A 12,133-nucleotide genomic window follows, 5' to 3' on the forward strand; every position below is an offset into this window, starting at 1 on the left:
AGTCTTTATCATTTTTCAAACTTTAGGACCCCTACCATGTTTCACCTCCATTTTATCTCATTTACCAACATCTATCAACAACAACAAATTATAGGCCTAATTCCAAAACAATATTTGTTGGCAAGTTTTCAATTTCAGTGAATTAACGTTGTGCAGTGTTTCACAATTAACGCTTTGACAGTCTTGACATTAGCATTAACAAATCATTCATTCATGAATTCAACGTATTCAGAGATGTTTTTGTAAAACATTGACAATAAACATCAGGCAATACGAGCGAATTACTAATCTATTCAATGCTCGCCGAGCTAAACTCAGCCAACACAAAGCATAAGCACTCCCCTGCATCATCATAGCCACGTCCCGGCCAGTAGAGCAGCGGCCAGCGCCAACGGGGCAATGGCGGTGGCAGTGCAGTGCAGTGGTCGTGGCAGTACACCGAGTCGACCGACATCTAACATTTTGAGACAATTTGAGAAATAAATCAAAGAAAATTGTTATAGAACTTACTGTTTAGCCTTCTACAAATGACTTTGAAGTCGCTGTCCGAATCTGACCCGTGTTCCTTTAGTTTTTGATGAATTATCGACGGACTTATCAACAGCAAAACGGCGGTCCCGGTAGATGGAGTTTTCTTTTTCAAATCTTGTAATTGGCGGTTAGACGTACGTGCGCGCGCGCGTGCGATAGAGCTAGCTAGCAAGCAGCCAAGCGGCCCTGCTTGCCAACGCAGATGGAGGGGGGGGGGGGGAAGGGGGGTGAATTAAAACCAAATCAGGGGTGTCTTCTTTTTCCTCTCGATTGGTTCTGGGTTGGAAACCATGATGGCGTGAGTGCCACTGTTTTCCTTGGATCTTGGAATCTATGAAAAAAGTTTTCGATCCCTTCACTTTTTTTTCCTGTTCTCTCTATTTTCTTTTTTATTTTCGTCTTCTTTTTTTTTCTTTTCTGTTAATCTTTTTTTCTTCATTGCCTTTTTTCTTGTTTTTCCCCTTAATATATATTTTTTTACTCACCCCTCTTCCCTTTTAATTTGCTTTTGTAATGATTGAAATTGAGATTTCATTCAGTAGATTTCTTTTCTGTTACATTGTACTATATGGCGGCAGGGAATTTTGATAGGGGTGAGGGAGCAAGACCATGTGGATAAATCATTTCAATCAAGTAATGACCGGCCTATAGAATATCTCTCCTCTTTATAAACGCTGTCCACAAGTGGGAAAGAATAATTAGGGCCTAAAAAAATAGAATTAGAATTTTGAAAATATCATTTGTAAAAAAAAAAGAGAGAGAAATAATTCATGATTGGAGGCAGCTATAATAGCGTACAAATGGTTTCAGAGGGGCTTTTGACGTTGCAGACAGACCAAATCAGGGTTTGCGGATGGGAATTTGATAGAGGTTGGGGGACCAAGACAACCAACAGTGAATTCATTTTGAGCAAAATATGGGGCATTGCAAGAAACTTGCAATCGAAGCAATCGAACGCAAATCAATTTCAGACTCCAAAATCATGAGAGTCATACTTTTCATTGCAAACTTGCAACTGATCCATAAAAAAATCCAAATTGTTATGTTCTAGATATAAACTTAATGTTTATCATCACCTGTAAATTTGCATCTGATCGAATTTTGGGATTGATTGCAAATATCTTCTTGGAACAATATATAGTTCTTTTTATAAAAAGCGGCCATAAACAAGCAAAATGATTATAAAAATAGAATAAAACTTATTAATTAAAAATCAAAACCCTTATTATCAAAAAAGATTTCATTGACCGATTGATTTTATTTTTGCACCCATTGCATCAGATTTAAATTTAGAAGGTAATATGTACAATTGTAAAATATAACAAATTTATAATATTGTATTATAACCACTGGATCAATCATAAAGACATAGACATATAGACCTTTTACTTAATAAGGAAAAAGACAATTTAAAAGAATGCAAGAGACCATGTTTACAATCATGAGCGATTACACTTGATTTGGGGAAGCTGCTCGCATAAAAGTCACAGCTCAAATATTTAATTAACTCTAAATACCTTTTAATCTTTGATATATTTTCTTTAAATCTTCGGAATTATGTTAATGGGTAATGCAATTGGGCATACCATTCACCATTAACACAAATGGCATTCATTAGGCAAACACCACTAAGCCACTATGGCTTTACAATTATCCAACATGATTATATATACCACTAGGCACATACTACTAAGACACCATATTGGGTATATGGTATACCATTCACCATACTAATCATACCATTATACATGTTATAGAGGCACATACTACTGAGACACCATTGAATACCACTGAGACACCATTGTATACCACTGAGACACCATTGGGTATATGGTATACCATTCATCATACCAGTCATACTATTATAGAGACACATACTACTGAGACACCATTGAATACCACTGAGACACCATTGTATACCACTGAGACACCATTGGTGTATGGTATACCATTCATGATACCAGTCATACCATTAGAGGCATATACTACTGAGACACAATTGAATACCACTGAGACACCATTGTATACCACTGAGACACCATTGGTGTATGGTATACCATTGATCATACCAATCATACCATTACAGGCACATACTACTGAGACACCATTGAATACCACTGAGACACCATTGTATACCACTGAGACACCATTGGATGTATGGTATACTATTCATCATACCAATCATACCATTACAAGCACATACCACTGAGACACCATTGAATACCACTGAGACACCATTGGGTAAATGGTATACCATTCATCATACCAATCATATCATTAGTCACATACCGCTGAGACACCATTGGGTATATGGTATACCATTTACCATTAAATAAACTACCAATTACCATTAAGAACTTACCATTGAAACACCACTTAAATACCATTCGCGTACCATTTACCATTCAGATCACCATTCAACTACCATTCGGCACCATTCAAATACCATTGGCGATTTTTATAAGGGTACGTTTCATTTTCTGCGAGCGTAGCGAGCAAGCGGTTTGGGGGGAAGAAATCAAATCTGAAGATGTAAAATTCGCCTTTTTGGTCAATTATTGTTAAAAGGGCATCCTTGTGAGATGTTGCGAGCGAATCACGTCCTCAAACTTTTGGAAATTTCATGTAGGCCTAGAATGATAATAATGATATAGATATTATTTACCCAGGTAAGCCACTTCAGTTCTGAAAACTGTTCTCCCAGCTATTATTTTTTTACGAGAATGCTTAGAATGTCCAGTTTTCAGGTTGGAAAATGGGAAAATTTTGGCTCACGTTTCTCGCTCGCATCAAGGATCAATATTTTAGTATTATTTTTATTTTTATTACCAGCAGAAGCTGTTAAAATAAGTGGCATCCCCTCCAATACAAATCCTAATATCTAGAGGTTACTCGCACGCGACCAACACACTTGATCCCCTGCATCTTTAAACCATTTTCTTAGGCAGCAATTGCTGAGATAAAATCGAAATTAGCCTATACTTGATCAGGGCGCCTAATCTCAATGAAATACATGCTTTTGGCCACATGCATGTATCATCGATTGTCATTGCATAATATCGTGTAATCTTGTAATGACAACACCGTTTTTGTTACCAAAATGAATAATTTTTCCTTTTCGGAAATACGAACCTTACTTCATTTTCGGATTAACGAACCTTATTTCGTTTTCGGGTTAACGAACCTTCGTAATTACGAACCTCATTTAATTTACGGATTAACGAACCTTATTTCGTTTTCGGATTAACGAACCTTCGGAATTACGAACCTTATTTCGTTTTCGGATTAACGAACCTTTTTTCGTTTTGGGATTGACGAACCTTCGGAATTACGAACCTCATTTTGTTTTCGGATTAACGAACCTTCGGAATTACGAACCTTATTTCGTTTTCGGATTAACGAACCTTCGGAATTACGAACCTTATTTCGTTTTCGGATTGACGAACCTTCGGAATTACGAACCTTATTTCGTTTTCGGATTGACGAACCTTCGGAATTACGAACCTTCGGAATTACGATCCTTCGGAAATGTGAACCATCGGAATAACCGTACCTTCGGAATTACGAAGCTTCGGAACTACGAATGTGTGCGGTAAATTCAACGGCCACCTCCACGAAGTTAAAGAGATGGTACATACAAAAGAAGAGGAAGGGGGAGCCGGGTTCAGGTGTCTCAAGCGGATCGGGAGAAACTGGGGGGGGGGGGGATCCTTTTCCCACTCTAAAATAACCTCGAGGTTATCTGAAAGAGAATGGGAAAAGGAAACCAACCCTCTTTCTCCCGATCCGCTTGAGATACCTGAACCCGGCTCCCCCTTAATTCCTCTTTTGCATTCTGTATATATGTCCATCTCTTTATCTTCTATTTTCTAATACTAATTCCTGTTGCTTATCGTGTAATTTTATCATAATTGTAATTCTATAAAATATGACGATCCTACTGTAAGTTTTCAAGCTGTCCTGTTCAAGATTACTGATTTTAATGCCAATGTATTTTGTTTTGGTGTCTATAATTATGTATTGGCTGAAAAAAATGAATTTATCAACCAATTAGTCAATACTTTTCTGCGGGTCCCATTTGCCCCTTTTTCATCGATCAACTACTCGGGGTCTCTGCTACCAAGATTGACTAGGGAGTGGAGGGGGAGGGGCGGGCATAAGTTATCATCACTCACTTTCGCCCCAGACAAGTGCCTGTTTGATATATCTTTATTGCAAGGGCTTCTCTCTTCCTATCTCCCTGTTCTCTCTTTCTTTGTTTTTGCGTTTGTGACATTTTATATCTCAAAGATCAGCTCTCCCAATCTAAATTTTCACCGTCTGTTATTATTCCTTCCCTTCTGTTATGGTCAAACTCTTCTCCAATAAAACTAACCCTATTATTATTTGCCCCTATTTCTATCGGCCTGCAATCTCATTTTGGCCCCTTTCGGTATCCCTCATCGACCCCTCTCCAATCTGTTTTAACCAACCCTTTTCAATCAGATTCCCCAAACTCACCATGGTTTTAAGTCATTATCACGAGAGCATGGATAGGCATACTGTAGATCTATAAAATTGCTATTACTTTGATTTTTACATTATTTGAGTACCCACCACCCCCCCCCCCCCCGGCGGCTATGCAGGTCGGTTTCATATGTCGCATGATGGTGGAGCTGGCCGTGGAATTTACAGTTGTTCTATATTTCCTGTTTAGCATAAACCGTGAGAAGACATTGGACAAACTTAATAAGATATTTCCCAAACCTTGATAATGTTTAGGCCTACACATTAGGCAGTTTGACCTTTTGTAATTTAGGAAAAAAATAATAATTACCGAAAATGAAATAATTTATGCATCAGAAACTCGCCACAAATTTTGGTTTGTTTAGGGTATGAATTATCCAACAATGAATGAAATCTTGTTTAGGTTACACAATGCAAATGTTGGAAATCTACACAAAAACATGATTAGGGTGTCCTAGCAGCCTACTCTTGAGTACTTGCTCAGGGTGCTTTTTTCTAGGATGATTCTATTCTTGCGGATATTGTCCATTAAATGGAAGTGCCCCCCCCCCCCCGATGGTTCAAAACAATAAAGTCACACTTGTAACATTTTAAAACTAGAAACACTGCTTGTTAATGCCTTTGTAAATCAGCTTTACACCTCAGACAACTTAAAAATAAAATTGGCGAAGAAAAGTGAGAAATAAGGTTAAAAACAATGGATTATCCTATTGGGCTTTGTACAGGCCAATATGGCGCCAAAAAGCACCCCCCACAAAGGGAAGGAGGGGTCTGAAAATCTGAACCCCATCGTTTTTGGTCTAAGGGGACCCTATTGAAGCCAAAACAACCAAAAAATCAATTTTGGCAGGCTAGTCCTGCCGCACTATACCGCACTATATAGACTGTACTTCATTTACTTTTTTTTTATCAGGAAAACTCTAACACAGGGCAGCTCCCGCAAAGGACCACACACCCCGAGAGGAACTCCTCATGAATACAACTGCCCCTGAGGATACCTCAAAGACTCATTTGACCATTTCCAAGGTAGGTCATGACTTCATGTCTTCTTAGATTGAGGTTATTGTAAGTTGTATTTTTTAAAATCTTAATAGTGGTATAAACTCACGTAATAAAATGATCTGGAGGCTGCCTTGTAAATTGTCTATTTATTCTATAATTAAGTTGAAAGTATAATAATAATAATAATAGCAACAATTCATTTAATCAGCAGTAGATATGAAAGGCTTGACTTACAAACTGTAATTCATTCACTATTCTTGTATCAGGATAACTCCCCAGAGGAAAGTTCTAGGCAGAGAAGCGCCACTGAGGACAACTCGCCCTAAGGACAAACCCACCAAGACACAGCTGTCCGGGAGGTAACTCATGTTATTTATTTTTCCCCTGTGATTAGGGTTATTGTTAGTTGTATTTTCACAAAAAAAACCCTGAAAAAATCATATCATTTTTGTGTGATAACAAAAGACATGTACCTCCTTCCTGCTTCATACACGGAGCAACAATTTATGCAAAGGATTTTGTAAATAATGAGAGGGGAAAAAAATTACCACAATTTTTGGGGTCTCACCTGCATAGCAGAGTGAAACTATAGGCGTCGCTTTTACGGCGGCGGCGTCAACACCAAATCTTCATTGAAGGTTAAGTTTTTGAAATTACAGAATAACTTACAAAGTATATTGGCCCAGTTCATGAAACTTTACCATAAAGTTAATCAAGTATTACTGAACATCCCACATGAGTTTCAGGTCACATGACCAAGGTCAAAGGTCACTTAGGGTCAAGAAAATTTGACCATGTAGGGGGGAATCAGTACTGAAATTTTAACCAAGGTGAAGTTTTTGAAATTTTATAACTTGGAAAGTATATGGACCCAGTTCATAAAACATAGACATAACGGTAATAGCGTATTACTAAACACCTTTCTTGAGTTTCAGGTCACATGACGAAGGTGAAAGGTCACTTAGGGTCAACAAACTTTGACCATTTGGTGGGATTTGTGGAATTTTCATAACTTTGAAAATTTATGGACCTCGTTCCGAAACTTAGACATTAGATTAATAAGTATCCCTGAACATCCTGTCCAAGTTTCAGGTCACATGATAAAGGTCAAAGGTCATTGAGGGTCAACGGAATTTGATAATGTTGGGGGTATTTGTGGGTTTGTCATCATAACTTTAAAAGTCTATGGATCTAGTTCATGAAACTTTGACATAAGAGTTACCATGTGTACCTTGATATCATCTGCACCTTTCAGGTCACATGACTATGATCAAAGGTCATTTAAGGTTAATGAACTTTTGCTGTGTTGGGGGTATTTGTTGAATTGGCATTATAGCATCATGAAGTTTATGGATCTACATTATGTAGTTCATGAAACATAAAGGGTAATCATGTATGTTTTGCACATGTCTTAGGTCACATGATCATGGTCAAGGTCATGTTGGGTCAATGAACATAGTATTTAATTGTCTTATGGGAGATTTCTTTTTGAATGATTATTCTATACAGCCGTTTCCAAAGTCAGCACTGCTGCTGTATTGAATCGCGTAATGCAGGCGAGACTGCCAGAGATGTTCTACTTGTTTAATTAATATATGCCTATGAAAACTAAATATATAAAGAACAAATACTCCCCTTGTTAAACAAATATCTTTGTAATTTGATGAATCAGAGGGAGATCGAGGTTAAATACAAGGCCAAAATCACGCAAAGATAGCAACTTATGGAAAGAGTATAGGTACTTGAGAAACAAAGTCACTTCAGAAAAGCAAAAAAAAGAATGATTATGGAAAATTAAGTTATAATCCGAATATAAGTAATTGTTGGTCAGTTCTTAAATCTATTTTTCCAAATAACCACAAATTTTTTAAACAATACCAATTCAGAACTGTGCAATATCAAATGACGTGCCTCAGAGATTGATTATAGGGCCTTTTTTTTATTTATTCATTAATAATATATCACTTTCTTTCAACAAATGTTTATTTAATCTATTCACCAATGACACAGTTTGTTATTGCTCAGACAAAGACCAGTTAGTAGTTGAAATGATCCTTAAATTATGAACTTCATAAAGAAGATAAGTGGATGTACATACTAATAAGTTAAAATTGAATTTAAAAAAGACTGTTAGCATGATAATGGGTACCTGACATATGTTGAGAAAACATAATACCTTGAATATAAATGTCTGTAACAAGAATATTCATAATTTCAAATATTTAGGAGTTAATTTTGACCAAGAATTCAAATGGAACACTCATTTGGATTTTGTGGTAGCAAAATATACAAATTGATAAGCTTTCTTGGAAGGTTAAAGTGTTTTGTAAATCAATGCAGTCTGAAGATTATTTATTTGTCATTCTTCCATGTGTTATGGCAGTCTCCTTCTAAGAAACGAAGTGCTTACTGCATTAACCACAGAACTGTGCTGGCAGAATGATCTTGAATTTTTACCCTTATTCACATGTTTCTACTTCACATATTCATGAAATTCTGAGATGGAAAAATAGATATTTGTCTTCGTGAGCATATTCATGATGTTCTACATAATCCTGCCGGATTGCAGGAATATCAATACCTGTTAAATCTTATCAATACTCTGTGTACTTCTACACTAACCTGTCTTCCAACACCAAAAGCCAATAGTTCTATAAATGACATTTCTACATGTATATAGGGGGCTCTTTTGTATAACAAACTACCATTCTATGTTATCAATCCTTCTTCAACGATACAGTGTTTTATATCAAATGTTCAAAGATATCTCTAGGAATCTTGATTATTCGTTCTACATTATGCCCCAGTCTGTCAGGTTTTCTGCTTTTATTGATTTCACTTTCAATCAGTACTGTGTTAACCATTGTTTGTGATTTATGATTTATTTTAATTTTCAATGTTACATTTTTTTAGTTATTTTTTTAAATTAGGACCACGTGAAAGAAGGGTGATGTTTTTTAAATATCACTAAAATGGGCTATCCTCCATTGTAAATATGTTATTGATTGAAATGTATTTTATTTAAGACTTTTATATGGAAATAAAAGCAAACAAGCATATCCGCACCAGTGTTTAACCCTATCTAGGCGGGGGTATTTTGGGAGTTCATATGGCGGGGGGGGGGGGGGGCCTCCAATGCCCCCTTGAGATATCGGCCGTCGACCGCGCGATCGCGCCGAAAATTGGCATGCGAATCGCCTGGGACATAATCTACAAAATCATATAGTAATTTATTTCATGCGAATTGGTATTAAGTGATTATGCTAATTTATGCGTAATTAGTACGCGAAATCATTATGTTTCCTTTAAATCCCTAAATAAAGCTCCAAATGTTCTAATTTTTGGTATAGAAACTCTGTCTGGTGTTCTATACAAGTGTACATGAACAAAATTGCAATATAAAATCATTTTCTTATGTATTATATTGTTTTTGCAATGTATTTATTTCTATATTTTTTACCTTTTGTTTTTCATTGTTTTTTAATGACATTTGTTAGGGACTCTTCTGAGGTCATAAAAAGCATAAAATAAATACATTCAGACCAACAAAACTGAAAATAATCATACATTTATGATTTTTGGTTGAAAACACAATTTGTATTGAATTGACACAGATTCATAATTTTGAGCAATCTGTATTGGTCTGACATGCATTTACATAATGTTGCGTAATTTTAGAACCACGTACCCGTGTGAGGCAAAAGTTGCACAAGACTTCATAATAAAAAGTCTGTGAGCGGCGCGGCACAATAATTTCGTGCGGCCGAAATATTGTGCGAATCGTGCAAGCCCCCCCCCCCCTCCGGTCTAGATAGGGTTAAGGGTTATTTTGGTGGAAAGGGTACCCATTATGGATTTTCATGAAATTTTCTCAATGAGCAAGAAACATACATAAATATATCCTAGCCATTTGAATAGACAACTCAGTAGCAAAAGCATTCTAATTACCCCTTCTCCTTCTTTAAGTTCCACAGGTGAGCCAGCCATTTTCAACTCTGCTGTTCTGCAAGCCCCTCTTGAGCAATGACCTTGACCTGTGACCAAAAAATTAATTTGTTTGTGCTACAACAAAGGTAGCAAGAGAATTACATAATACAGAAGTGACAGAAAACCAATTTGATAAAAACCATGGCTGTGCCAGTGTTTGGAAGGAAGGAAAACTCTATTTTCAAAAACATTCAAGATGTGCAAATATACACTGACAATGAAAACCAAGAAGATATCATAATTGGGAAGGGTAGTTTTGCAGAGGTTACATAGGGCACTATTAATAAAAACAAAAATTCAATTGCCATAAAAAAAAAAAAACTTGTCACAGCAAATATCCTTCAACAGAAGCTTTTTGTCAAGGAAACAAACTGGGTAAAGGGCCTTACCCATGAAAATATTGTTAACCTTGAAGGTATTAACTTAAAATCAAGTGCTCTTTTGCTTTAACACTGCAGCTTTGACTTCACACCATTCAGTGACGATAAGGTTATTAATACACTGGAACAGCTGCTCCAGGAGTTGGACCAAAATATGAACTTTCAAGGATTTGAACATAAAGTGGTTCATGCTGCCCATGGTATTGCCAGTGAACTGACCTATCTACATGAAAGCGGCATTGCTCATAGAGACCTGAAACCTGCAAACATATTGGTGTCTAATAAACACTATGCTGGAGCAAGCCCTGAAGATGTGGCAAAGCAGTTCCCAGAAAAGCCTGTCATTGTCAAACTGACTGACTTTGGGGAGAGCAGGTCAGCTCTCATAAAAAACAAAAACTTTGAATGTTACAAAATGCAATGGAACCTGCGATGTTAACAGGGGAACAACAGTATTTCAAGCACCAGAAATACACACACTATCTGCTACGAGCAAGAGTTCTATGGAATCACTGCAACAGATTGACATATGGGCATTTGGAATGGTTCTTTGGTGCTTGACCAATGCTGATCTTGGCTTCCCATATTTGGCAGAAATGGAAGAGGCCCTGACGGCTGGCACAGTGAGAAATCAGACAGCATTTGTCATTGGTTTGCTGACACAAGGGAGCCTGCCAAAACAAAGCAATAAATACCTGGATCAGAAACAAGGCATCTGGATGAATGTTGACCAGATCATGAGTTCTTGCCTAAAGCATGTATCAGAGGAGCGTATTTCTGCACTAGAGGCAACCATCTGACTTGATCCTCACATGGAAAAGCTCCATTGTGCGGTGGACCAAAATAGTATTGATGATGCCAAGGACAGTGTTTTGGCATGTGAGGGTTTCATCAGTCCTGATGACAACGGAGGTGGTGTGAATGCTTATACATTCATAGTTATCTTGATTGGAGGCAAAGTCCGTTATAGACTGGATGAACGGACACCTCAGCAGTTGCAAGAGGCCACACTTAATGAAATATTGGAATTTTTGTATGCAGTCAACTAAGCTCGAAGCAGTAGAATGTATGATGTAGAGAAAGCAAGAAACTTGCTTGAGGTCACCAAAGCTCTCAAAGCTTCATATGAAGTCAATGACCTTGTTCCAGTATACTTACCACTAAATAGAAAGGATGCAGAGAAAGAACTTATACAGGCCATGGAAGTTGTAATAGAAACAAACAAACAGTGTTGTGCCATCTACACAGGTAATGTGTGCACATGGCATCTGCTTTTCCAAAGAGACAGGATCTGTTTGGTGGATACTCACCCAGTCAGGAAACAACAAGGAGGTGGTGATCATGCTATAGTATGCTGGTCTAAAGCAAATACAGTGGGTTGCCATGCCCTTGCACGCTTGCAGTTTCAGAGGATTGGATCTGATAGAGTGCATCATAACTTGGGGGAGATGTTCCCTATCTTTAGATCAAATACCACATTAGCCAAAAGCATGTCATCAATGCACCCCTCAGATGGAGAAAGCTCCATTGCCTCATCAATTACCAACACCTCACCAACCCACCATTTACACTGTGGTGGCTCTGTCATTTTATCAGAAAGCAACCCCTCGCCAACCAACCACCCATATGGGGAGAGATCTGCTCTGTCAGCTCATCATCCCGCCCCAACACCTCGCAGGTCTAGGACTTTCGTGAAGGCAGCTGCGGCGTCTCATTGCCGACCAATG

At 37.6% G+C, this 12,133-nt stretch overlaps 1 protein-coding gene across 1 annotated transcript; it reads left to right on the forward strand.

Moving 5' to 3' along the window:
- Window positions 1-4,459: 4,459 nt before the first annotated feature.
- Window positions 4,460-11,206, forward strand: LOC121406613 (serine/threonine-protein kinase pdik1l-like). Its single transcript, XM_041597621.1, has 4 exons — window positions 4,460-4,473; window positions 6,306-6,398; window positions 10,485-10,781; window positions 10,849-11,206. The coding sequence occupies exons 1-4, from the start codon at window positions 4,460-4,462 to the stop codon at window positions 11,204-11,206; spliced, it is 762 nt and encodes a 253-aa protein (XP_041453555.1).
- The last annotated feature ends 927 nt before the right edge of the window (window positions 11,207-12,133 follow it).

Source organism: Lytechinus variegatus, chromosome 1, assembly GCF_018143015.1.
Source record: "Lytechinus variegatus isolate NC3 chromosome 1, Lvar_3.0, whole genome shotgun sequence".
NCBI classification, from domain to species: domain Eukaryota; kingdom Metazoa; phylum Echinodermata; class Echinoidea; order Temnopleuroida; family Toxopneustidae; genus Lytechinus; species Lytechinus variegatus.